Genomic DNA, 25136 nt, shown 5'->3' on the forward strand with positions numbered 1-25136 from the left:
TGTAAAAACAAATGCCAGCATAGAATGCAAATGCAAATACGAAATACCAACTGCCAGTTTTTAGATTCAGATTTAGAGACAGTCAACCGAAACAACATAAAAAACAAAACCTAAAGCCCATCAAGCTTAGTCGACTTTAAATTGCCTGTTAGTCTACAATTCTAAAAGCAAAAGAACAAACTAGTAACACGTCTCGGACGTGTTAGTATTTATTGTTTGTTTTATTGGTTTCTTTTTCTATCAAAAAAAAAATCATGTAATTTCTAATACTGTATAATTCCAAAGTTGTAAAAAATTGAGGTAGTTTTTATGATCATAAATTCCTAAATTCCTTTACTTCCATTGTCAAACAGTATGCAAAGAAGGAAAAAATGCATTGAACCGACTGATTTGCTTGGACATGGATACATCATGGCATAAAACTGCTACACACAATATTTTTTCTGCTCGGGAAAGGCAACAAAAATATTATGACACATTTCTGACTGCAAATTGGATTTTGAGTTTTGCTGACATTGGCGTAAACATACATATGAACAAGTATGCTGTTTTTTCTGTGTTTGTATTTTGTTTGCTAAGGCAATTATATTTTAACGCTCAGGCGACAACTTGGCTAAAAAGTTGTTAGTGCTCTTTTAGATTTTTAACTTATTTATTTATTTATGCGTGTATGGACAAAAAATGCACATCACGACCCAACATTATAAGCAGCTCATTAAAAACACGACAAACCACAAAACAGGACATCATTAAATTTCGCTCTACACTTTGCCCATATTCACAAAAAAACACAAAAAAATCGGCGGCTAAACAAGGATATAGTGTGAATTGTGGGATTTGGGTTGATATGGGTCATTAAACCCATGCCTTAATCATATGAACTATGTATGTTTGCTGGCTCCAGCACATATTATTTAGCTCATGAATTTTTGATTACCCATTTGGCAATGCGGTGCAAAATCACCAACCAAAATGACGACCAACCAACGGAAATGCCACGCCCAACCATCAGTATTCAATTGAATATTACGTATACGCAGCGTATGCAACTGATTTGCAATTATATACCTACACAGCAGCATGTATGTTAATTTATATGCAAGCATGTGTGCCTGCCTATATGTATGTGTGTTTACCCTCTGCTGCAATTTCTTTTTAACCAAATTTTATTTTTTTTTTTATAAATCCTCAATTTGCGGTCATTCTATGTGTATGTATGTATGCATATATTTTGGATCCATAAACACAGCTTAATGTTGAAGTACGAACATCATACAATTTAAAGCCTTTAGTAATTTTTTTTGGTAAACTAAAAGGGGAAAATTCTCCATCTTTAAAATTACAGTTGCGGTTAGGTAAACCAATTTTTCAGGCAGCATTCAGCTTATTCAACTCAAAAGACTTAAAAAATTGTATTCTTAATTGACGGTATAAACGAACAAATTCTTTGTACCGGAATGAGCTAAGCTCATAATAAAAAATATATCACAATTAACCATTATTTATAGCAAATTTAATAATCAAAATTGTTTTTACATAGTCTTTTGCTTAGTTTTTGTGCCCTGAGTAAATCTAAGAACTTTTGTTAATGCGAATAAAACTAAACCAATTGCTACAAAAGCTCCACCAATTAGAGTTGCCAGCACATCTAAGCTGTGATAGGCAAAGAAGTTCAAATCTTGGGCGGCTACTCGCATATGTGAAGCTCCTTTGTGTCGCAGGATATATTCGGTCCACCATATGGCTGTGTCCTGTGGACTCATCGGTTGATCTCGGTAGCGTGCTGACATCGCTTGAGCCGTTGCCATAAAACTTGGTTCATTTAACAATCGCTCTATGGTTGTCTTAAATTCGGATCCAGTCATGTCAGCGTGACTCAAGCCTAAGCCAAAGCCAGCCCGTTTCGCACGGGCAATATTCAGGAATTGATCATAGAAAAATGGTAGCCCGAGTACTGGTTTGCCATGATGTATACTCTCAATGGTCGATAATAAGCCGCCATGGGTTATAAATAATTTTACCTGAGGATGTGCCAGAATATCGGGCTGTGGAAACCATTTGCTTATAAACACATTTGCGGGCTTCTCAGGCAAGTGATCTAATTCAAACTTCCACAAAACTCGTTGAGGTAAGCTAGCAAACGTTTCAAGTAGCATTCTTCGTTTTTCCTCAGGCAAATCCTTACTCTTTACATTGGAGCCGAGAGAAAAGTAGATCACACCAGCCTTGCCAGCACCCTGAATGAAATCCTCCATTTCCTTGGGCAATGCAGCTGGCTTATGAGCTATATGCAGACCACCCACCTCAATCATATTTGGAACATAGGGACGTGGAAAACTCAACGAGAAATGTTGATTAAGTAGGACCAGTGAAATATTCTTAGCCAATTCCGATAATTGAAATTTATCAGCAATATGAGGGAAATATTTCTTGTAGAGTTCTTCATGCTTTGGCATATGAACCCAGTTATAATTCAACCAGGCCACCGATGTCTTAACGAAATTAGATATTCGTTCCGAAAATGTCATGCGATCGCTCAATCCCGCTGTAATCAAGGGTATGTACGAAAGGGGCGACGTATTGCCTACCAATTTGTCAATATCCCAATCGGTTCCAAATGTGGAAATTCCTATAATGGGGGCATTAAAATGTGCACCAAAGGCATAAAGAACATCAGCCCTCAGAGCTTCTAATATAATCAAATCGTATTGTGCCTTTCCCTTAGATAGTAGTCTCTTTTGAACTTCCTTGTTCTCGAGAACTTTTGTAGTGATATTTAAAAAGAAGCCATTTTCAAAATTATTCTCTTCCCATATGTTCATGGGATCACCAAGGTCTGTAATTAAATCTAAAAAAAAAATTTATGCAAAATGGTCAAATATAGTTAGAAAAAAATACCATATAAATTCACTACACGAACCCTCATATCCTTTGAAAACTTCTAGCACAGGAATGTCCTGAAAATTGTTTACTTGCTGCTTTTGAGGAAAGGCATTCACCGAGTCGACTTGATGGCCACGGGAGGCAAGCGCTTTAAGATATGACACTACATTGATATATTGCGATGGGCCAGGATATGGAAATATGGCCAATATCCGAGCACCATCCAAGTACTTTATTAACAGTAAAAAACCAAAAAATCGAAGGACAAGCATCACGTTTTTTTTAGCCCGTCAACCGATGCTGGCAAACACGAGAAGTCAACTGTATCACAGAAATAATAAATGTTTAGGCATAGGCTACAGACGATCTGAATTATACATAGTATCAGTTAATCCGACAGACATGCGATAACAATTTGTTTCCAGATGTGATTAAAGGCATTTGTATTGCCCTCACAGCATTCGGTTGGCACACCCGGAAAGTTTATCAGACACTCGTTTAGTTAGATAATTTAACCCACCGCTATGTCTATGTCAAAACTGGCAATCAGTGGCCTTCTCGTTTATTATACATTTTGTTCGTTCATGCGTGACAAAAATTCTCGATAAAAAAGTGCAAAATATTTTATTAGGTTATTGTAAACACTTAACACTAAACAAATAATTAATAACAACATTGCTTTTAAGTAAATCTCATCGACAACACGTTTGGTTATTAATTCAAACACTTTTGTTAACAAAATTCAGTGATTCATTTAATTTAAATGTATTTTTTTGTTTAAGTTCTGCAATACAAGTATTTCCCGGAAAATAAAATATTCATATTGTTTAATCTCATTTAACAAAATCTCTAATTGGTTTTCGTTTTCGTTGATGCAGCTCTACGGCTTTTGACAAATAGATAGCTTACAATACGGCAAAATGTTCTCAGTATAAGCAATGCAATTAAGCTGCCAAGCAAGATGACGCCACCGACTAAACCCCATGTATCCAAGCCATGCAACTGGGCGAAATTCAAGTCACGCGAAGCTGAACGCAAGTGCGCTGCACCCTCGTGCCTCAGTACATATTCTGTCCACCAGACTGCACGATCTAGGGCAGTATCCTTTTGATCTCTATATAATTTGGACTTCAGCTGAGCTGCCTGGGCATAACGCTCATTCTGCAAAAGTTCTACGATGAGCGAACGTAGCTCAGTGGTATTTGTATGCCAAAGATCTGCACCCAGACCATAACCAGCCTGCTTGGCACGCTGTATATTTAAATGCTGATCATAGAAGACGGGCAAACCCAGCACAGGTTTGCCAAAGTAGATGCTCTCAATGGTGCTCAGCAGGCCGCCATGAGTGATGAATAGCTTTACATTCGGATGGGCCAATATATCTGGCTGTGGAAACCATTTGTTGATCAAAACATTTTTCGGTTTATCCTCCAACTGATCTTGCTCGAATTTCCAAAGCACACCTTGTGGCAAACTGGCAAAGGTATCCATTAATACTTTGCGCGTAGCTGGCGGTAGATCAGCACTTTTGATATTCGAACCCATAGAGAAATAAATGACGCCATCCTTTGATTTATCCACAAATTCAGCTATATCTCCCGGTAACTTTTCTGTTTTCCGTTCTTGCTTTAAATGCAAGCCTCCGACTTCAATCATATTGGGTAAATAGGGACGCGGATAGCTTAGTGAGAAATGTTGTCCAAGCAACATCAAACTAAAGCTATCCATGACCTGCTCTAAGGTTTGTTTTGCCTGAGGAAAGTATTGACCATATAACACTCTCTGGCTGGGCAAGTGCACTAGTCGTTTGTGTAGCCACAAAATGGAGGCCTCCCACACATTCCAAAGTCTTTCCTCAAAGTTCATTTTCTCTGTTCGTGAGGATAACAGCATGGGATTATAAGATAATGGCGAGATATTGCCCATCAATTCATCAATATGCCGATCTGTGCCATACGATGATATGCCAATAGTCAATGCATCAAAATGCTGGCCCAGACCAAACAGTACCTCATTCTGCACGGTTTCCATAATGACCAAATCAAACTGACCATTGCGTAGTAGGTTGTTAACTATTTCATCATCCAAAACATTTGCAGTAAGCAAGTTAAGAAATTCCGTGGTCATTGTCAAGGTTTTCCATTGGCTAGCCACTTGATTATAGTCTATATTTGAGAAAGCTAAACAGTTCATCCGATTAAATTTTATGAAACTTTTGCATATATTTTATATTACTCACCTGCCATTAGTTCGTGTATTTTGGTGGCACCAATTACTCGAAAATTCGGATCGCTCTTGTCACTGCCAAAGGTATTAATAACGGTTACATTATGTCCCCTTACAGACAATTCCTTCAGATACTGTTCAGCAAAAATATATTGAGATTTGCCAGGAAATGGAAATACAGCCAAAATGTTAGCACTTTCAGCAAATATTTTATTTCGACAACTAATGAAAATAACTAGGGCCAAGCCCAAATTCAGTAAGAGTCTCATTGCCCAAAAGAAACAAAAAAAAAAAAATACAACCGATTAGGTTCAATGCTCAGCAACAACTAATCGATCTAACAAAAATTCTGTTTCCTAATTATCGCACAGTGGAAGAGCACCAAAATGAATTTGCAAAGTCGCTGGAGCGTATCTTAGTCTTTTAAATACTTGTTTTGTTTTTCGTTTGTTGATATTATTATTAGAATAGTCAACGCCACCGGCGAATGTGTGAGAACGAAAATTGTTTTGTTTATTAATTTTAGTTGTTTGTTATTACGCAAGACAAGAGAACCAGTTATAGAACTTGCCAAAGAGGGAGAGAGAAAGAGAGAGAGACCCTCCACTATGTTATCACAAAGTTAACAGTCTCTTTATAAGACAATCTAAAATGTGACTCTCTGTCTTTAAAATTCTCTTTTATGATACCCTCTCCTCTCTTTCACACTGTTTCTCTTTTTTTCTTTTCTCTCTTCATATAAAAACATAAGAAATATAATATATATTTAGAGAATAAAAAGCAAAATGTAACGTACAAAAAAAGTTAATCAATTTTGTTTGATTTATCTTCAATTTGTATAAAACAATCCACACAGAAAAAGTAAAAGATTGACAAAAGTCAGTAAATAATGTAATTTTTATTTCAAAAGAATGAAAAAAGGAAAACACTTGAATTCTTAATTATAATGAATAATTTCAATATGAAATTTTTTTTATTTTTCATCGTATATCATTTATCATTTATATATGATCACATTCGGTTTTTTAAAAACTAGCGATATTTGCCTTTTTTAAAGAACAATTTTTATGCAAGTAACTGGTCACAAATTCGTTGAATCAAAGGGTTTTTTTTTATCGTTATCTATATAACATTGCACCTATCGCACCGATTGAAGCAATTAAACAGGTTCTCTTTGTTTTTATCTGAATATAATTTCACACACTTCTGTATTGGACAATTTGTTAAATATTTATAGTGTGGACATAGACAACATCATTTATTCAACTACTAATAAACTTCCATATTCATCGGTCAGCAACTAGTTTTTATTTGTAGACTAAATTTCAACACAATTGTTTCTTGTTCGCGTTTGTTCGGGTATATTCGGGTCCTCGTTGTTGTTTTCTTTTTAAATTGTTTTCATTGCAATTAGCATTTCTACTTATATTACGATTAGATACTATAAATTGTGGACCTTATCAGTGCTCGCCTGCAGACAAAGATTCGATTTGATAATTGATACTATTTATGACAATAATCATTGCCAAGAGGCTAAAACTTTATCTACCGAAATGGTGAGTAATAGTACACCAAATGCCAGTATATATTTTTGTTAACCCTTTTAATAAACATTTGGATTTCAATAGTACAAAATACATGATGCCCATAATGCCGGAAAATCGAAATGCTATCAATATAAGTTTATCCAAGCAATAGTAGTCAATAAATTTCATATTGGAGAGGGAGACTTGCATATGTGGTGCTCCCTTATGCCGTAGAATGTACTCTGTCCAATAAATCGCCGTGTCTAAAGGATGCATAGGCTGATCCCGAAAACGCTGTGATAGGGCCAAGGCATTCCGCTGATATTGCGGCTCTTGTATCATTTCGTGAATACTATTTTTTACCTCTTCACTTGTCATTGTATTTAAATTTAACATCTTACCCATATCATTTTCCAAAATGCGTTGTAAGTTGCGGAATTGATCATAAAATAACGGTAAACCAATTACTGGTTTGGCATAATAAATTGTCTCAATTATGCTTAGCATGCCGGCATTGGTAATGAAAAGTTTCACATTTGGATGGGCCAAAATGGCCATTTGAGGCAGCCAATCATCTATGTAGATATTTTTGCTTACTTTTGGCGGCGGCTGTGTTTCAAATTTCCATATTACTCGCTGAGGCAAAGCCTCAAAGACATTAAGAAGCATTTGAAGTGTGTCCTCTGGTAAATCCTTGCTTTGCATTTCAACGCCCAAAGCAAAATATATTACTCCATGCGGGGCTGTATCAATAAAATCTGCCAAATCATCAGGCAAACTTGGAGTACTTTTTGGCAAATGCATTCCGGCTACTTCAATCATTTTGGGTACATTAGGCCGTGCCGGATAAATTGTAAAATGTTGATTCAATAACATTAGAGAAAAACTCTGGCGAATTTCCGTAAAACTCTGATCTAAATGTCCAAAGAAGTGATTATGCACCATACGAATTTTGGGCAAGAAGAGCAAATGCATGAGTAACCATTCTTCAGATAAGTAAAACCAATTGTAGAGTCTATCCAGAAATGTATCAGCCGATCTAAAACCAATTGGCAATATAGGTTCATATATCGACGATGAAGTGTAACCAATCAAAGTATCTAAATTCCAATCAGATCCACAACTTGATATGCCCATAAGCGTAGCATTAAAATGGGCGGCTAATCCATAAATGCAATCCATATGCGATGGATCAATAATAACCAAATCAAATTTACTGTTCGAATTCAGTAAATCTTTCACAGTATCGTTCTCCATTAAATGAAGACAAAGTTTTAACATAAATGTTCGTATAGATGTTACTTCAATCCATTTATTATGTACACCCGAAAAATTTTCACCAATCCAATCTGTGAGTAAACGCAATTAAAAGCAATTTGTTAACATTTTTTAAATCGATACACATATAAAAATAATATTCAATGGCTGATAATTATAGATTGGCGATCTTTTTGATGACAAAGTACAAATGAAATGTTCAATGTCTAGATTGGTATACATATTTATTAATGGAATGGTCCAAAAATTATTTATTTTTACCTGGATATGAATTCGAACGTGGATTAATGTATATATAACGAACATTTTCAAGAGCTCCACAATGTCCATAAGCATGTATCACAGTCAACTCATGGCCATGCTCGGCCAATGCCTCTATGTAGGGCGTTATCAGGATGCACTGCGATTGTGCCTCAAATGGTGCAACCAAAAGTATTTTAGCAGTCCATACGGGGCTAATTAGATGTAAAAGTAATACTATAGTCGAAAAAATAAAAAATAATTCACTGGACATCAGCTGTTTCAACATTTTTACAAAGCAAACTGTTTTCTTCGTTCCATTTAGTATAACGCACGCAATACAACTGAGGCCACTTGATCAGTTCAGCAATTCAACAGCAAATTCTAATGCTGATAAGATAGATAGCAGGCAATCAAGCCCAAAGAGAGCGAGAGAAGTATATGAACTTGGCGAATAAATGGAATTAGTATAACTTGACACTGCGACATGAGCAGATCTCGTTTTCCAGTATGTTAGTTAGCTGTAATCTTACCTGCACTGGGCTTGTCTTTGTAGCTTTGAGTGTAAGCATTAGTTTAACACACGCTGAAAATATATTGGCAATATTTTCATATGCCGTTGGTGCGCCTTATTTGCTAGTAAGACCCCTTATCAAGAGACTTGTTGAACGAGGACATGAAGTGACCGTAGTTTCATCCGCAATGTATTTTCCCACAATCAATGGGACACATCATATTCGTGTCCACAAACTAGACCAGCTTATGCAAGGTAAAAACAAAACTTTTAAAACAAATGTATCAACCTAACTACGTTGCTAATCTGTGTTTTAGAATTATCGGAACCGGAACTTGATTTTCCCACCAATAAATGGACTGAAGCTAAATTTGTATCCTATTTCTATTACTACTCCTCTTATCACATTTTGGCTGATCCTCAAGTGCAACAGATACTACACAACTCAAGTGCCCACTTTGATATGATCATTGTGGATACACCCCATTCAGATGCACTTTGTGGATTTGCCAAGCACTTTAATGCTCCCATGGTTGGCATTGCTGCTTATGGTGCGGCTTGGATTGTGGATTATTTGGCTGGCAATTCAGCGCCAAGTGTAACTGAGCCCGTTTCACATATGGGCTATACATATGAAAGTACAAGCCTACTAAATAAATGGCGCAATTGGATTTTCCTTACTGAGGAATGGTTATTGGCCCGTCTGATTTACTTACCGCCACAAACCAAACTATATAGACAATATTTTAATGACTCATATTCAAATTTCGATGAGATTCGTCGAAACTTTTCATTGATTTTGGTTAACCAACATTTCAGTCTAGGTCGTGCGAGATCCAATGTGCCGAATTTAATTGAAATAGCTGGCATGCATATGTGTTTCCAAAAGGATTGTAAACTAGATGCCATGCCAGAGGATTTGCAGCGTTTCATGGACGAGGCGGAGCATGGTGTTATTTACTTCTCAATGGGTATAGAAATACTTGAAAATTGGCTACCAAAGCATATGATACAAACGTTATCGGAAACGTTTTCGAAACTAAAACAACGTGTGGTATGGAAAATTGATAATTGGGAAACGCGTCAAAACAAATCCGATAATGTCTTCTATGGCTCATATCTGCCGCAACAACAAATACTCAATCATCCTAATGTCAAGCTCTTTATTACCCATGGTGGCCTTTTGAGTATCATTGAGACAACTTATTATGGTGTACCCATACTAAGTTTACCATTTTATTATGATCAATTTTGGAATGCCCAACGCATGCGTTTGGCAGGTGCAGGTGAAACTCTGGATCTCCATTCAATGAATGTCGAAATATTGAATCGGAGTATTCATCAGATTCTGCAGAATCCTTCATATGCCACAAATATCAGAAGAATGTCCACCCAATTTCGTGATCAACCCATGAAACCATTGGAAACTGCTGTCTGGTGGATCGAATATGTTCTAAGGCACAAGGGAGCTCACTATATGCGTCTGGCCGAACACGATATGGCTTTCCTGCAATACTATAACATTGATTTAGTATCTATAATTCTCGGTCGAATTGGCCTTACTGCTATAATTGTGATTTTATTAGGTTACAAATTAACAACATTTTTTATAGTTCATTCACATATGAGTCTGAATATTCCACTTATCAGATGATAAACGAAAGGCTGCTCTGTTTTAGTGAGAGGGCAACATATATAGAAAGAGAGAGAGAGAAGATCATCACCAAATAATTGGTTGATAAATTAATCGCATACATATTTTGGGATAATTGCTAAGTGTCTGTTGTATTGTTTTTTTTTTTTTTTGCTTTGATTAAATTGACCTTCGTATGTACTTGTATAATTTATTACTCTTCTGATAATGATTTGTAAGTATAAGGGTACTTTGAAATTGAAACCTCACATGTGCATTGTCGGACATAATAAACCCTTCGTGGAACACTATAAATTTAACCTACCTCCCAGACTCGAGAGTATAATTATAATTTCAAAACTAAATAATTGGCTCGTTCTCATTTTAGTCTATAAAACGTTAAAAATAAAATAGACTATTTTTTGTTTTTACTCTATTGTCATTCTAAAATTCTCTCTTTTACGATTTTGTCTATTACGACTCAGGCTGGGCAAATAACTAAACAACTCATTGATACTACAGCACCTTTATGATAAGATAAGTCATACAGAAACCATGAGAGCGGGAGAATAATTCGAATTAAACGAACAATTTTGCAACAGTAAAAGCCAGAACGGCGATATGAACAGACATCGTTTTCAGACATGTTGATTGGTAGAAACCTGCGCCAAATTTTGATTTTGCTGGTTATTCTGCCCTCTTTATCACGGATAACTCAAGCGAAAAATGTATTGGCCGTATTTTCATTTGGTGTTGAATCACCTTATATACTGGTTAGGCCTTTAATTCAGGCCCTTGTCCAGAGAGGACATCAGTTAACTGTAATTTCGGCTGAAAAATATTTATCCCCAATCACTGGAATACAACACATACGCGTAAAAAAGTTGGATAACTTACTTCAAGGTAAGTAAGTAAAGAGTTACGCGATTAATGTAGAACGAATACCATACACTCATAGGATGAAATGGTATATTAAAGTCGCCAAAATATACGTAACAGGTAGAAGGAAGCTTCTCCGACCCCATAAAGTATATATATTCTTGATCAGGATCAACAGCCGAGTCGATCCAGTCATGTCCGTCTGTCCGTCCATTTGTATAAACACGCAGATCTCGGAGACTATAAGAGCTAGAGCCACCAAATTTGGTATGTAGACTCGTGTGGTATGTAAATGTATCGAAATAATTGGAATTTTGGCCACGCCCCTTACGCCTTCAGAATTTACATAAAACTGTTTTTTTTTAAGTATAACAGCTAGAGATATCAAATTTGGTTTATATACTCTTTTACTCTCTTTTTTTGCTCTTTAAGCAAAAGTGATTTTCTCGAAAACTAACAAAGCTAAAGTCACCAAATTAAAATGTAGGTTTTTTTGGTATGCGCGCAGGATTTGTATACTTTAATATTTTGCCACGCCTATTTCCGCCTCCATAATTTAGAAAACATCGACGGTCAGCTGCAAATTTTTTGACTATCGCAACTAAATTTGGCAGACCAATTAGTCTTATATATTTCTACCAAAATACCAAATTGTATTGAAATCGGAGTAGAAACATGCAAAATATGCGTTTGAACGTATTTTACTACGCGGTTCATAAGGGCAGAATTGGCCGTTGGCTAGCCAACTCGTGTATTTGTAGAGTGAGCGAGATAGCATATGGTATGAGGCATGTTAAAACAATTTAATAGACATACATTTGGTTTTCGAAATTTTAAATATGTGTTTCACCTGGTGTATGGTATACCCAAGTCGGCGAGTCGACTTACGTACTTCATTTTTAAGTTAAAGTTTAATCTCAAATGGTATGGCGTTATTTTTATTTAGTTTGTTAACTGTTATACAGAAATGACAGACTTCACTTTCGAAAGAAATCCTAACAAATGGATGGAGGCGAAGTGGCTATCAAGTTACTTCACCCAAGCATCGCATCATATTATGACGAATCGTGATGTTCAGCAGCTTTTGGTCAATTCAAGTGCACAATTTGATATGATCATAATGGATACACCACACTCGGGCGCTCTTTGTGGCTTTGCAGAGCACTTTAAAGCACCCATGATTGGAATAGCAGCCTTTGGTTCCAATTGGATTGTAGACTATTTTGCTGGAAACCCAGCACCATCTATCTACGATCCATTATCGCCAGTGGGCTATTTATATGGAAGTTCAAGTATGTTTGATAAATGGAAAAAGTGGATTTACATGACCGAGGAATGGTTGCTGGACGGTCTAGTTTTCGTACCTCCAAACACAAAACAATTTAAGAAATATTTTAACAACACCAATTCAAATTTCGAAATGAGTCGCCGAAATTATTCATTGATTTTGGTAAATCATCATTTTAGTCTGGGTCGCGTTAAGTCCAATGTGCCCAATCTTATAGAAGTAGCAGGCATGCATATTTGTTTCGAAAATGTAGAATGTAAGCTAGATCCTATACCAGAGGATCTTCAGAGATTTATGAATGAGGCTGAGCATGGAGTAATATATTTCTCAATGGGTTTAGAAATTCAGATGAAATGGCTACCAGATTGCACAAAACAAATGCTATTTCAAATGTTTTCGAGTCTAAAACAACGTGTGGTATGGAAATATGAGAATTGGGAATCTTTTAATAACAAATCCGATAATATCTTTTTTGCCTCATATCTGCCACAAGAACAAATACTTGGACATCCCAAGGTGAAACTTTTCATTACTCATGCTGGTCTTTTAAGTCTTATTGAAGCAACATATTTTGGTGTTCCCACACTTAGTTTACCCCTCTATTATGATCAATTTAACAACGCCCATCGAATGCACTCGACAGGTGCGAGTAAAACTATAGACTTCATTTCAATAAATGCTGACATATTGAATCAGAGTATTCAAGAGATACTACATAATCCTTCCTATGCAATAAACGCTAAAAAGTTGTCAACTCGTTTTCGTGATCAGCCCATGAATCCCTTACAAACGGCTATATGGTGGACTGAATACGTTTTAAGGCATAAAGGTGCGCCTCATATGCGCATAACAGAGCATGACTTATCATTTATGAAATACTATAATCTTGATCTTATATCGATAGTCCTTCTCAGAATTAGCCTATCTGCTATTATTATTATATTTTTAGGTTTCAAACTAATAAATTGGATTAGAAACCGATCTCATTCCAGGGTAAACAGTCTCAATTCAGGGTGATCCCCGAAAAATCGATTGAAATAAATATACAATTTAATTTCTGCTTTATGTTTGACGAATTCTTTTTTGGATAAACTGAAAGTGACAGATGTAGTTTATGATTGTTCTGATAACGATTACCGAGTGTAAAGATAACGTTGCTTTTTTATTAGACTTTAGTGATATGAACTCTAAATATAAAAGACCCTTAGGAATGAAATTCGCTATAAATGCTAATGCTAATTTGGCTCACACAGGAGAATTGTCGTGTATATCAATATTATAAGGAATGTCGCCGTATTTCCATCAGACATAAACAACGCTATCGGGTTGATAAGATTATACAAGGCTGTCGCGAATTAAGAGAGTGTTAGCAAAATTCTGAAATCAGTATTAGAAGTGCCATGAGCGCATATGGTTTATCGGCATGCTTTTCGGCAAAAACAATGACCGTGTCTGGCTTTTAATAGTTATATTTGGGATCAGTTTTCACTACACCCAAGCGGAGCATATTTTGGCAATATTTTCGTATGCCTTCTCTTCACCCTATCTGGTGGTTTGGCCACTTATTAAAGAACTCGTTGACCGAGGACACCAAGTGACTGTAATTTCAGGTCAAAATCATTTTCCCAATATCGATGGGACTCATCATATTCGCGTCCAAATGAATGACAACCTATTACATGGTAAGGTTTTGAAAAAGGAAAAACCCTGTATTATTTTTAATGCGAGGCTTTTTTAACACAAAAATTTCAGATTTGTTAGACTCAGATATTGTATTGGAAACGATATCCTCAAAATGGAAGAAGTCAACATATATATCAAAATTCTATTATTACTCCTCACTTAATATTCTCAACGATTTGGAAGTACAGCAGCTACTACATAACTCAAGTGCCAAGTTTGATATGGTTATTATAAACACTCCTGCATCCGATGCTCTATGCGGTTTTGCACAGCACTTTAATGCCCCTATGGTGGGAATTTCTGCTTTCAGTTCTGCTTGGATTGTTGATTACCTTGCTGGGAATTCAGAGCCAAGTGTGTATGAACGCATGTCGCCAGAGAGTTACATGTCGGGCAGTCCAAGTTTTTTAGAAAGGTGGAACAATTGGATTGGCATAACCGAGGAGTGGTTATTAGAGCGATTAGTTTTATTACCACCACAAATGAAACTGTATAGAGAATATTTCAATGATTCATATTCAAATTTTGATGAGATTCGTAGAAACTATTCGTTGATTTTGGTCAACCAACATTTTAGTCTAGGTTGCGTTAGATCAAATGTGCCCAATCTTATAGAAGTAGCCGGCATGCATTTGTGTTATCCCAAGAATTGTAATCTTGATCCAATGCCACAGGATCTTCAGCATTTCTTGGACGAGGCCGAGCATGGTGTCATCTATTTTTCGATGGGCTTAGAAATACTTGTAAAATGGCTTCCAAATAATATAAAACAAGCGTTATTGGAAATATTTTGCAAACTTAAAGAACGCGTGGTATGGAAATTTGATGACTGGGAATCGCTTCAAATTAAATCGGATAATATTTTTGTTAGATCTTTCATGCCACAGCAACAAATACTGAAACATCCCAAAGTCAAACTCTTCATTACCCATGCTGGTCTCTTAAGTATTATTGAAGCAGCATATTATGGTGTACCAGTTCTTTGTTTGCCTACTTATTTTGATCAATTTTCAAATGCCAAACGAATGCATTTGGCTGGTGCGGGTCAAACTATAGATTATAATTCTATGAGTTTTGACAAATTGAATCAGACTATTCAGGAGCTTCTACAAAATCCGTCCTATGCAAAAAACGCCAAACTGTTGTCTACTCGTTTCCGTGATCAACCCATGAATGCAGTAGACACAGCTGTCTGGTGGACTGAATATGTTCTCAGGCATAAAGGTGGGCCTCACATGCGTATAGCTGAACAGGATATATCTTTTATGAAGTACTACAAACTGGATTTAATACCTATTGTGTTTGGTAGAATTGGACTACCCGCTATTATTGTCATTTTATTAGCTTACAAATTAGTCAATTGGTTTGCATCCCAATTTGATTTAAGACTGAGTATAGTTCATTAAATTAATAAACCTATGAAATACCTAAATGCATTTCATTTTTGTTTTTGTTTTGAGATTATCGTATCTACATAAATACATATATGTATATGTTTTGAGTTTTTAGACAACGATTGCCAAACGTAGAGATAAAGTTGCTTGATATGAAATGGAATTAAACAGGGAACTAACACATGGATCGGCAAACTCGTAAAAAGAACCTCGACAATGGCATTAATTATTGAGTTTTCAAAACCACTTATATTACTAAATGTGAAAGAAGCATGGAAACTAACATATAAATTTTATATACTTAAAAGTAAACATTTATTCAATTTTATTGGGGAATACTCATGACAACAAAAAAGAATCTGACGTACACTTTTATCGATAAGATTAGACAGGGCAATCAGAAGGCGAAAGAGTGTAAGCAAAAATGCAGAAATAGTATTAAATTTACCTGCGCTATGAGCGGTTATGGTTGTTCGGTATGCTAGTTTGTAGGCACCTAGGCCACGCCTGGCTATTAATAGTTGGTTTCGGCCTTATCGTCCGGCAAACACAAGCGGAACATATACTGGCCATATTTTCGTATGCCTTCTCTTCACCCTATCTGGTGGTAAGGCCACTTATCAAGGAACTTGTCGAGCGGGGTCACCAAGTGACTGTTATTTCAGGGACAAAACATTTTCCCACTATCGATGGAGCTCACCACATTCGAGTTTTGAGATTGGATAATTTATTAAACGGTAAGATATAAACAAAGTCCTCAAATGCAGTATTTACTTACGATAAACTTTTCAATTGAATTTCAGATTTAATAGACTTCGAAAATGGATTGGACATGAATCCCTCTAAATGGAGAAAGGCAACGTGGATATCGGAGTTCTATTATTTCTCCTCGCAATATATTCTTGCCGATCATGGAGTTCAGCAGCTAATACATAATTCGACCGCCCAGTTCGATTTAGTCATCATGAATACTCCTATATCAGATGCATTGTGTGGCTTTGCACAGCATTTTAAAGCCCCTAGAATAGGAATATCAGCGTACGGATCGGCGTGGATTATTGATTATCTGGCTGGGAATTCGGCACCAAGTGTATATGAACCAATGTCCCCTCTAGAGTACACATCAACTAGGTCGTCCAGCATCTTGGACAAGTGGGACAGTTGGGTTTATAAGACCGAGGAATGGTTGCTGGAGAGACTAGTTTATTTGCCGCCACAAATCAAACTATACAGACAATATTTTAATGACTCATATTCAAATTTCGATGAGATTCGTCGAAACTTTTCATTGATTTTGGTCAACCAACATTTTAGTTTGGGACGTGTCAGATCCAATGTGCCGAATTTAATTGAAGTAGCAGGGATGCATATGTGTGTGCACAAAAATTGCAAACTAGATCCTATTCCGGACGATCTTCAGCGATTTATGGATGAAGCGGAGCATGGTGTGATCTATTTCTCAATGGGTGTGGAGATATATATGAAGTGGCTACCAGATAAAATGAAATCTACGTTTCTGGAAGCATTTTCGAATATAAAACAACGTGTAGTATGGAAATATGACGGGTTGAACTCGTTAAAGGATAAGTCGGATAATATATTTTTTAGATCTTACTTGCCGCAACAGCAAATTCTAAATCATCCCAAAACAAAATTGTTTATCACTCATGCTGGACTTTTAAGTATCATTGAGACAGCTTATTATGGTGTTCCTGTACTAAGTTTGCCTCTCTATTACGATCAATTTGCGAATGCCCAACGCATGCATTTGGCAGGTGTGGGCCAAACTTTGAAGCTCAATTCAATAAGTGTCGAAACGTTAAATGAGAGTATTTATGAGATTCTACACAATCCCTCGTATACGTCTAATGTTCAGAGAATGTCAAACCGATTTCGTGATCAACCTATGAGCCCATTGAAAACCGCTGTCTGGTGGACCGAATATATTCTACGGCACAAGGGTGCAACTCATATGCGATTGCCTGAACATGAAATGTCTTTCATGCAATATTATAATCTTGACCTAATGCCTATTCTCTTTGGAAGAATAGGACTAACCGCTATTATTGTGATTTTATTAGCTTATAAACTGACAAACTGGATAATTTCTAGTTACTATATCAGACTGGATTTGCTCTGAACCATCTTTTGCGAATGAAATAAAAGTAAATGAAAAGAAATATTTCTAATATATTTTAATCTTGTGTATTTGGGGTAAAAATGAATAATAGGAACACGTAATTGCTGAATCTACCGATAACGATTAATGCCTTCCCTTGCACAGATAATGGGTAGATACGATGTGTACTCAAACTTTTAAATTAATTCTGTTTGATAATCAGCTAAAATCGAACGAGTTTCTTGAATCAAAATCTAATTAATATGTATACATTTATATGAGCTCGAAACATTGCTAAAGAATTTATATACGGGATATGTAGACCATTGCAAGCCCCTGACCTTGCATTAACGAAACTGTTCCATGTACAAAAACTTTGATTATACCCATTGCTGATAAGATAGGGGTAAACAATTATAGTGTCTGCTATTGGTAAAACTCAGTCAGTAGTATAAAATAAATGTGCGCAATGTGCAGACATGTTTTTTTAGCATGTTAATTAGCGGAATTCTCGACAACGCCCGGCTTTTTATTATCACTATTGTTCTAAGCGTGCAACTAACAAAAGCGGACAATATATTGGCTATTTTTTCATATGCCTCCGGATCGCCCTATTTATTGGTTAGGCCACTGATTAAGGAACTAGTGGACCGAGGACACCAAATAACTGTAGTTTCAGCCGCGAAATATTTTCCTACTATCGATGGGACACGTCATATTCGAGTTTTCGAGCTGGATCACTTAATAGAAGGTAAGACTTGCAAAATCTAAGAAATTAATAAAGCATTTATAATGATTGCAGACGTAATAGACTTTGAATACGATGCAAACCCAATGCAAACAAAATGGCAACATGCGTCTTGGGTATCACATTTTTACTATGAAGCATCAAATTACATTCTAACTAACGAAGGAGTTCAGCAGCTACTACATAATTCGAGTGCCCAGTTTGATATGGTAATTATGAATACCCCCATATCGGATGCTCTTTGCGGATTCTCTCAACATTTTAATGCCCCAATGGTTGGTATTGCTGCCTATGGCTCCACTTGGATTATTGATTACCTCGTTGGCAATTCGGCACCAAGTATATATGAACCAATGTCACCAGTTGGTTACACTTTCAGCAACAGTCCCAGTTTATTCGACATGTGGAACAATTGGGTATACTTGACCGAAGAATGGTTGTTAGAGCGATTAGTCTACTTGCCGCCACAACTTAAATTATACAGACAATATTTTGATAATTCATATTCAAATTTCGAGGAGATTCGTCGAAACTTTTCATTAATTTTGGTCAACCAACATTTTAGTTTGGGACGTGTCAGATCCAATGTGCCCAATATAATTGAAGTAGCAGGGATGCATATGTGTGTGCACAAGAATTGCAAACTAGATCCTATTCCGGATGATCTTCGGCGATTTATGGATGAGGCGGAGCATGGTGTCATCTATTTCTCAATGGGTGTGGAGATATTTATGAAATGGCTACCAAAGCATATGAAAGACACGTTATTTAAAACATTTTCGACACTAAAGCAACGCGTCGTATGGAAATACGATAACTGGCAATCATTTAAAAACAAATCTGATAACATTTATGTTTCATCTTTCATGCCACAGCAACAAATACTTCAACATCCCAAGCTCAAGCTCTTTATTACCCATGCCGGGCTCTTAAGTGTTATTGAGACAGCATATTATGGTATTCCCATTCTAAGTTTACCTTTGTACTATGATCAATTCACGAATTCCCAACGTATGCGAATGGCAGGTGCTGGTCAAACTTTGCATCTCAATTTAATCAATGTTGAAATATTGAATAATAGTATTCAGGAGCTCATACAGAATCCTTCATATGCAAGAATAGCTAAACAGATGTCCACACGTTTTCGTGATCAACCTATGAACCCTTTGGAAACGGCTGTTTGGTGGACCGAATACACCTTAAGGCACAAACGTAGCCCTCCCATCCGTCTTGCGGAACATGATATGTCCTTCATGCAATATTATAGTGTTCATTTTACTTCTGTACTGTTCGGAAGAATCGGCCTATCTGCTATAATTGTGATTTTAATAGGTTATAAATTAGCTAAATATATAATAGCTCACTCTCATATCAGTCTGAGTATTCCCCTAATTCGATGATAGCGGATAAACAAATGTGTACCAGACTCTAGAGATAAAGTTAGTCAGAGAAAGATAATCCCCAAATGACATGTTGGTAATCAAAAAAATGTACCCGTTATTTCTAAATTCGTAATGCAGTTTTTCTCATAAAATTAACGTGTACTTTTGCAAAAGTGTTTAATTAATAATTGTATAAAATTTAATTTATTTATTTTATATAAGTTCTAGAAACCCATGTATTTATCAAAAAGACATTCCGTTTTCACTAATTTTTGTGGTAGACAGTGAAATCAATAAAGGGAGACGCTAAAATATTTTTATTTTTTGCTTTTAATGGTAAACAATCAACGAATATACTCAACACTATCATATTGATTAGATAAGCAGCAATCAGAAATAAAGAGAGTGTAAGGAAAATAATCAACCCCAGTGTAGATTAATCCGCGCCATGAGCGGTCATGGTTTCCCGGTATGTTATTTAGCGGAAAGTTTGGCCACGCTGGGCTTTTACTAGCCGCTTTTGGCCTAAGTGCTCACTTTACACAGGCAGACCATATATTGGCCATATTTTCGTATGTTTTTGCTTCACCCTATCGTACCGTACGGCCATTTATAAATGAACTTGTCGAAGAAGGATACCAAGTAACTGTGATTTCAGCTTTAAATCATTTTGAACCTATTGAAAAGGCCCATCACATTCGCGTTCCTATGTTAGATCGCCTAATGCATGGTAACTGTTTGTCAAATAGTCTTATGAACTGAGTGATAAATAATAGTTGTGTTTTGCAGGCTTATTAGATTTTGAGTTCGATGAAGATCCAATGCCTTCCAAATGGGATGAGGCCTTATGGGTATCGCACTTTTATCGTGCTTCTGTACAATATATTCTATCTGATAGTGGAGTTCAGCAGCTATTACACAATTCAAGTGCCCAGTTTGATTTAATAATTATGAACACACCGCATTCGGATGCCCTCTGTGGTTTTGGAATACATTTTAATGCCCCTATGGTTGGTATTGCTGCCTATGGATCGGCTTGGATTGTAGATTATCTGGCTGGGAATTCAGCACCAAGTGTATATGAGCCCATGTCACCAGTGGGCTATGCATATGGAAGCTCAAGTTTGTTGGAAAAATGGCAAAATTGGATTTACAAGACTGAGGAGTGGTTATTGGAGCGATTAGTTTATTTGCCACCACAACTCGAACTCTACAGAAAATATTTTGATAATTCGCATTCAAGTTTCGATGAGATTCGTCGAAATTTTTCATTGATTTTGGTCAACCAACATTTTAGTTTAGGTCGTGCCAGATCCAATGTGCCCAATCTAATTGAAGTAGCAGGGATGCATATGTGTGTGCACAAAAATTGCAAACTAGATCCTATTCCGGATGATATTCAGCGTTTTATGGATGAGGCTAAGAATGGTGTTATCTATTTCTCAATGGGTATGGAAATAATTGAAGAGTGGCTACCAAAGCATTTGAAACGAGTGTTAATAGAAACGTTTTCCAAACTAAAACAACGCGTGCTATGGAAATACGATGATCTGGAACCAGTTAAAAATAAAACAGATAATATTTTTATAAGATCATTGATGCCGCAACAGCAAATACTACAACATCCCAACCTTAAACTCTTTATTACCCATGGTGGCCTTTTAAGTATCATTGAGGCGGCATACTACGGTGTACCTACACTTGGTTTGCCCATCTATTATGATCAATTTTCGAATACCCAACGCATGCGTATAGCAGGTGTTGGACAAACTCTGGATATCAATTCAATTAATGTTGAAATATTGAATCAGACTATTCATGACATGTTAAAGAATCCTTCATATGCCAGAAATGCTAAAAAGATGTCCGCAAGGTTTCGTGATCAACCCATGAGTCCATTGAAAACCGCTGTCTGGTGGACTGAGTATACCCTAAGGCACAAGGATGCCTCTCATATGCGTCTGGCTGAAAATGACATTGGATTTCTGCAATACTATTGTGTTGATATAGTATCCATTTTGTTTGGACGAATTGTTCTTACCGCTCTAATTGTGATTGTTTTAACTTATAAACTACTAAATTATGTTATAGCTCGTGTACCCTTTAGTCTGAGTATTCCGCTTCTGCACTTGGGTTGAGTCAGTTATATTGACTTTGAGAAGTGTGTACAGCAAAAGCAAATATGTTATCTTATCAATTTATTGATTGATTTTTTTGTATATATGCATGCAAAATTGCTTGAGTTAAATTAAAACTAATTAGTGATATAAGCCACTTTTCTTTAAATGTACCAGTATATAATATAATAATATATAATATATAATTTTATTGTATTATTTTAGGTTATTTTGTGTTAAAAATCGAAAACCTTAAGTTCAACAAAATCTTTTCTTTTTAGTAAATATTTGACAAAATAATTCAAAATATTTTCAAGAACATCGATTAAGGTAAAATGATTAATAGTATAGGTATATCATCTAAGTATCATTCATTAGCTAATAAAAAGCGATTACCTACTTTTAATTGCCGCTTTGGTTTTTACTTAGACCAAGTTAAGAAATCTTTAAGAGGAGTAGCAAAAAAAGGGACAACCCCATCATTCACTGAATGGCCACCAATATTCTAATTAGAAAACTTTACTTGGTCCTATCGTCGTTATCTAACCCAACCACAGGAACTCCCTCTTTCCAACAGCCCTATATCCTTTCCTCTCAGGCCATAAACATAACCGCGCTCATTACGCATTTTACATCAATCAGCACGTGCCCAGCATGTTTTTCAACTCTTTTTCAACAAATTTGTTTTTTTTTTCATCTCCTTTTCTATCTCTCTTTTTTATTCTTTTCTTTTTGGGAACAGAAAAGGGACATTAAAATGCGCAACCCAAGCTGGATGAACAGCAAGGAAAAAAATAACTAAAAACGTCTAAAAAAAAGTGCGCACAATTGCTCTCACAATTACTGGGTAAAATACCCAGAAACGTGATCTAGAAATAGCATCAACCTGAAGGACAGGACACCAAATAAAATAACTAGGTAGGTTTTCGAGTCAAAGGCTCGAAGTGGTGGAGAAGAGGGAACCAGGAAGCTGGGGCATTGAAGGCCAAAATGTGCGTGTATCTGTGTACTTTTTTTATTATTATTATTAATACTTTTGATGGATTCCCTTATAGCCAAGGTGACGAGACCAGCATAAAGAAGGTATGCAAATTAATACGCTAATTGCCAAGTATTAAAAGCAGAAGGAACAAATTTAATAATTGTGGATTATAAATATTTAAAAGAAAACATTTTTAAAAGTTTCGAAGAAAGTGAAAAAATCTTTGCTAAGGTTACAAAAAAATTATTTGGAAATATAGGATTAAAACTTTCATCTGATCCATAAATGACAGTGAGCTTTTAAAATTCATAGGATGAAAAAAAAACAAACAAACAACGCTGCGTTTATATTGCTGTTGGAAAAATTTAGACGAAAATCTAGGAATGTGTTCAGAAACATTTTGATTTGACCCCAGAAATAAATGGCCAGCCAAAATGAGCGCCAAGTGTTAACATGCATATATGATGTTCAAGTCACTTGTTTTTTGCCCCTCTCTGTCTCTGTTTCACTCCCCCTATCCACAATGTGTTGTCAATTTGATGTTTATTGCAGATTTTTATTTGATTTTATGTTGCAACATTTGAATTTATAGGCTAAGTCATAAACTGTTAGCCAGCAAGAGAGCCAACAGTAGGAAGCCAAAAAGAAATGGTGAATACGAGGAAGACTAATCCAAAAAATGTTGTAAAATTGCCAAAAGCCCAGCTAGAAGTCGAAACATTTTTATTGGCCATTTGGCAAGCACAGGCCAAGGCGAAAACTTTTCCGCTTTTGGTATTGGTGTTGTTGTTCGTTTGTTGTTTTTGCTGTTGTTGGCCAATACTCAAGTGGGCGGCTTTCATTGGCGCTTAACTAACTGAAATTAAGTAAACTTTCTTTTGACTTTCATAAGCCTTTTAATAAACCACAATCCCGCCGGCATTCTGTGCATACACACACATATACTTACAGAGGCAGACAACCAACCATACCACCCAACCAGAGCCCTAATAAAATCTAATTAACATTCTTCCTCACACAATAACCAGAAACAACAGAGAAAAAATCATCATCAATGGCAAAGTATGTAGTGGGGCAGCAAGGCAAAAACGAACTTTATTAAAACTGATTTTCATCATACTATCTGGGCCTGTCACCCATAGGGATGCGTTTTGAAGGCTGCACACACACAAACACACACACACACATGCATACTTCTGTCTGGCAAGAGAGTTTTGCAAGTGGCTTTGAAATATTATTTTACCATATTGTTGCTCTACAAATACCCTAAAAAGTGATATATACCCTTAAAGAGTTCTCGTGTGTTTGTCATATAAATTGCCTTTATAATTTCTTGTTCTTCTATATACCGAATTTCTTTTATTTCGAATAGTTTATCTTTGAGTTTATTCAACTTTAACTACTCGATAAAAATTGTGTACCTATTGATAGTTCATAGAACATCTGATTATTGCAAAGAAAAAAACTGCTAGCTACCATTTGAATTATGTGGAAATTGAACTAAACATTTAAACCAATTGTTATATTTTTGTTATTTACAAAAAGGACTTTTTAAATTATATAAGTTTAGTAAGAGGTTTCTATTTTTTACCTTAACTATACTTATTTAGACTTTTTAAACTAGCTAAATATTTACTTAATTTGGAAAAAACCCCAATTAGATAGAGCATAGAAATTTCACCTATTTGAACTTGCAAACGATTACAATTTTTGCTTTCTTGTATTTTGCGGCAAGCTTTTAATTAGCGACTTCCAACCAGTTAGCCATTTAGCCAGTTTTAGCGAGCCTCTGTCTATGCTAAGTCCCCCAGCGCATTACGCATACGCAGCGGTGATGCTGAATGCTGTGGGATTGCCAGCCATTGCCATCGCCAGCGGGCTGTGTGGTTCACAGGCACGATTTTAATTAATTAGACTTTTATGAGGCGTGCATGCAGCAGCAGGAGCAGGAGCAATGGCCGCCTTTTCAGAAGCCAGGCATTGGGTTAAAGCCTGGTTATTGTGTTTCGTTTTTTCTTTTTTGTGTTTTCATCACCTCCCCGGACTTTGTTGTGAGCTTAACAGGACAAAATGTGTATAAAAATTTAGCATTATGTTGTTGTTGTCTTTTTGTTTTATTTTTTTTTTCGTGTGTGTCACATGTTCAGTTCTACCCTCCTTCCTTTTACAAGCTGTCCGATGTATATAATGAAAATTGCGGTGGCATTATGCCCAACATATTTGGCATAATTGCAGTCCAGGATA

The 25136-nt window shown here is 36.2% G+C and overlaps 8 protein-coding genes across 9 annotated transcripts; 5 read left to right on the top strand and 3 right to left on the bottom strand.

Moving 5' to 3' along the window:
* Nucleotides 1-1491: 1491 nt before the first annotated feature.
* Nucleotides 1492-3181, bottom strand: LOC6651062 (UDP-glycosyltransferase UGT5). The gene is made up of 2 exons (XM_002073162.4): nt 2921-3181; nt 1492-2848 (listed from the first exon to the last, which is right to left on the bottom strand). Exons 1-2 carry the CDS (start codon nt 3153-3155, stop codon nt 1533-1535), a joined length of 1551 nt encoding a protein of 516 aa, XP_002073198.1. The 5' UTR covers nt 3156-3181; the 3' UTR covers nt 1492-1532.
* A 311-nt stretch (nt 3182-3492) lies between these two features.
* Nucleotides 3493-5596, bottom strand: LOC6651063 (UDP-glucosyltransferase 2). The gene is made up of 2 exons (XM_002073163.3): nt 5123-5596; nt 3493-5063 (listed from the first exon to the last, which is right to left on the bottom strand). The coding sequence occupies exons 1-2, from the start codon at nt 5376-5378 to the stop codon at nt 3733-3735; spliced, it is 1587 nt and encodes a 528-aa protein (XP_002073199.1). The 5' UTR covers nt 5379-5596; the 3' UTR covers nt 3493-3732.
* Nucleotides 5597-6097: 501 nt separating this feature from the next.
* Nucleotides 6098-8490, bottom strand: LOC6651064 (UDP-glycosyltransferase UGT5). Its single transcript, XM_023180676.2, has 2 exons — nt 8175-8490; nt 6098-7984 (listed from the first exon to the last, which is right to left on the bottom strand). Exons 1-2 carry the CDS (start codon nt 8440-8442, stop codon nt 6651-6653), a joined length of 1602 nt encoding a protein of 533 aa, XP_023036444.2. The 5' UTR covers nt 8443-8490; the 3' UTR covers nt 6098-6650.
* Nucleotides 8491-8663: 173 nt separating this feature from the next.
* On the top strand, nt 8664-10654 carry LOC6650080 (UDP-glycosyltransferase UGT5). The gene is made up of 2 exons (XM_047009381.1): nt 8664-8922; nt 8985-10654. The coding sequence occupies exons 1-2, from the start codon at nt 8664-8666 to the stop codon at nt 10319-10321; spliced, it is 1596 nt and encodes a 531-aa protein (XP_046865337.1). The 3' UTR covers nt 10322-10654.
* Nucleotides 10655-10871: 217 nt separating this feature from the next.
* Nucleotides 10872-14886, top strand: LOC26529909 (UDP-glycosyltransferase UGT5). The gene is made up of 3 exons (XM_023180486.2): nt 10872-11203; nt 12145-14149; nt 14220-14886. The coding sequence occupies exons 1-2, from the start codon at nt 10945-10947 to the stop codon at nt 13482-13484; spliced, it is 1599 nt and encodes a 532-aa protein (XP_023036254.2). The 5' UTR covers nt 10872-10944; the 3' UTR covers nt 13485-14149; nt 14220-14886.
* A 1022-nt stretch (nt 14887-15908) lies between these two features.
* LOC6650082 (UDP-glycosyltransferase UGT4) lies at nt 15909-17726 on the top strand. The gene is made up of 2 exons (XM_023180372.2): nt 15909-16281; nt 16348-17726. Exons 1-2 carry the CDS (start codon nt 16023-16025, stop codon nt 17682-17684), a joined length of 1596 nt encoding a protein of 531 aa, XP_023036140.1. The 5' UTR covers nt 15909-16022; the 3' UTR covers nt 17685-17726.
* A 417-nt stretch (nt 17727-18143) lies between these two features.
* On the top strand, nt 18144-19947 carry LOC6650083 (UDP-glycosyltransferase UGT5). 2 transcript variants are annotated; one of them, XM_023180677.2, is made up of 2 exons: nt 18144-18414; nt 18466-19947. In XM_023180677.2, the coding sequence occupies exons 1-2, from the start codon at nt 18156-18158 to the stop codon at nt 19809-19811; spliced, it is 1605 nt and encodes a 534-aa protein (XP_023036445.1). In that variant the 5' UTR covers nt 18144-18155; the 3' UTR covers nt 19812-19947. The 2 variants fall into 2 exon arrangements, with proteins under 2 accessions (XP_023036445.1, XP_046865305.1); XM_047009349.1 differs by having other exon boundaries at nt 18475-19947.
* Nucleotides 19948-20254: 307 nt separating this feature from the next.
* Nucleotides 20255-21976, top strand: LOC6650084 (UDP-glycosyltransferase UGT5). Its single transcript, XM_023180439.2, has 2 exons — nt 20255-20523; nt 20583-21976. The coding sequence occupies exons 1-2, from the start codon at nt 20265-20267 to the stop codon at nt 21929-21931; spliced, it is 1608 nt and encodes a 535-aa protein (XP_023036207.2). The 5' UTR covers nt 20255-20264; the 3' UTR covers nt 21932-21976.
* Nucleotides 21977-25136: the final 3160 nt, after the last annotated feature.

The sequence above is a fragment of the Drosophila willistoni genome, chromosome 3R, assembly GCF_018902025.1.
Source record: "Drosophila willistoni isolate 14030-0811.24 chromosome 3R, UCI_dwil_1.1, whole genome shotgun sequence".
Lineage (NCBI taxonomy): Eukaryota > Metazoa > Arthropoda > Insecta > Diptera > Drosophilidae > Drosophila > Drosophila willistoni.

Bases quoted from the DNA above. Each gene is read 5' to 3' on its own strand.
- LOC6651062 (XM_002073162.4), bottom strand. From the start codon at position 3,155: ATGCTTGTCCTTCGATTTTTTGGTTTTTTACTGTTAATAAAGTACTTG. The intron at 2,849-2,920 runs GTTCGTGTAGTG...TTTTTTTTTTAG, and splicing joins AGTTTTCAAAGGATATGAGG to ATTTAATTACAGACCTTGGT.
- LOC6651063 (XM_002073163.3), bottom strand. From the start codon at position 5,378: ATGAGACTCTTACTGAATTTGGGCTTGGCCCTAGTTATTTTCATTAGT. The intron at 5,064-5,122 runs GTGAGTAATATA...TGAACTGTTTAG, and splicing joins AATACACGAACTAATGGCAG to CTTTCTCAAATATAGACTAT.
- LOC6651064 (XM_023180676.2), bottom strand. From the start codon at position 8,442: ATGTTGAAACAGCTGATGTCCAGTGAATTATTTTTTATTTTTTCGACT. The intron at 7,985-8,174 runs GTAAAAATAAAT...GTTTACTCACAG, and splicing joins ACGTTCGAATTCATATCCAG to ATTGGATTGGTGAAAATTTT.
- LOC6650080 (XM_047009381.1), top strand. From the start codon at position 8,664: ATGTTAGTTAGCTGTAATCTTACCTGCACTGGGCTTGTCTTTGTAGCT. The intron at 8,923-8,984 runs GTAAAAACAAAA...TCTGTGTTTTAG, and splicing joins ACTAGACCAGCTTATGCAAG to AATTATCGGAACCGGAACTT.
- LOC26529909 (XM_023180486.2), top strand. From the start codon at position 10,945: ATGTTGATTGGTAGAAACCTGCGCCAAATTTTGATTTTGCTGGTTATT. The intron at 11,204-12,144 runs GTAAGTAAGTAA...ACTGTTATACAG, and splicing joins GTTGGATAACTTACTTCAAG to AAATGACAGACTTCACTTTC.
- LOC6650082 (XM_023180372.2), top strand. From the start codon at position 16,023: ATGCTAGTTTGTAGGCACCTAGGCCACGCCTGGCTATTAATAGTTGGT. The intron at 16,282-16,347 runs GTAAGATATAAA...ATTGAATTTCAG, and splicing joins ATTGGATAATTTATTAAACG to ATTTAATAGACTTCGAAAAT.
- LOC6650083 (XM_023180677.2), top strand. From the start codon at position 18,156: ATGTTAATTAGCGGAATTCTCGACAACGCCCGGCTTTTTATTATCACT. The intron at 18,415-18,465 runs GTAAGACTTGCA...TAATGATTGCAG, and splicing joins GCTGGATCACTTAATAGAAG to ACGTAATAGACTTTGAATAC.
- LOC6650084 (XM_023180439.2), top strand. From the start codon at position 20,265: ATGTTATTTAGCGGAAAGTTTGGCCACGCTGGGCTTTTACTAGCCGCT. The intron at 20,524-20,582 runs GTAACTGTTTGT...TGTGTTTTGCAG, and splicing joins GTTAGATCGCCTAATGCATG to GCTTATTAGATTTTGAGTTC.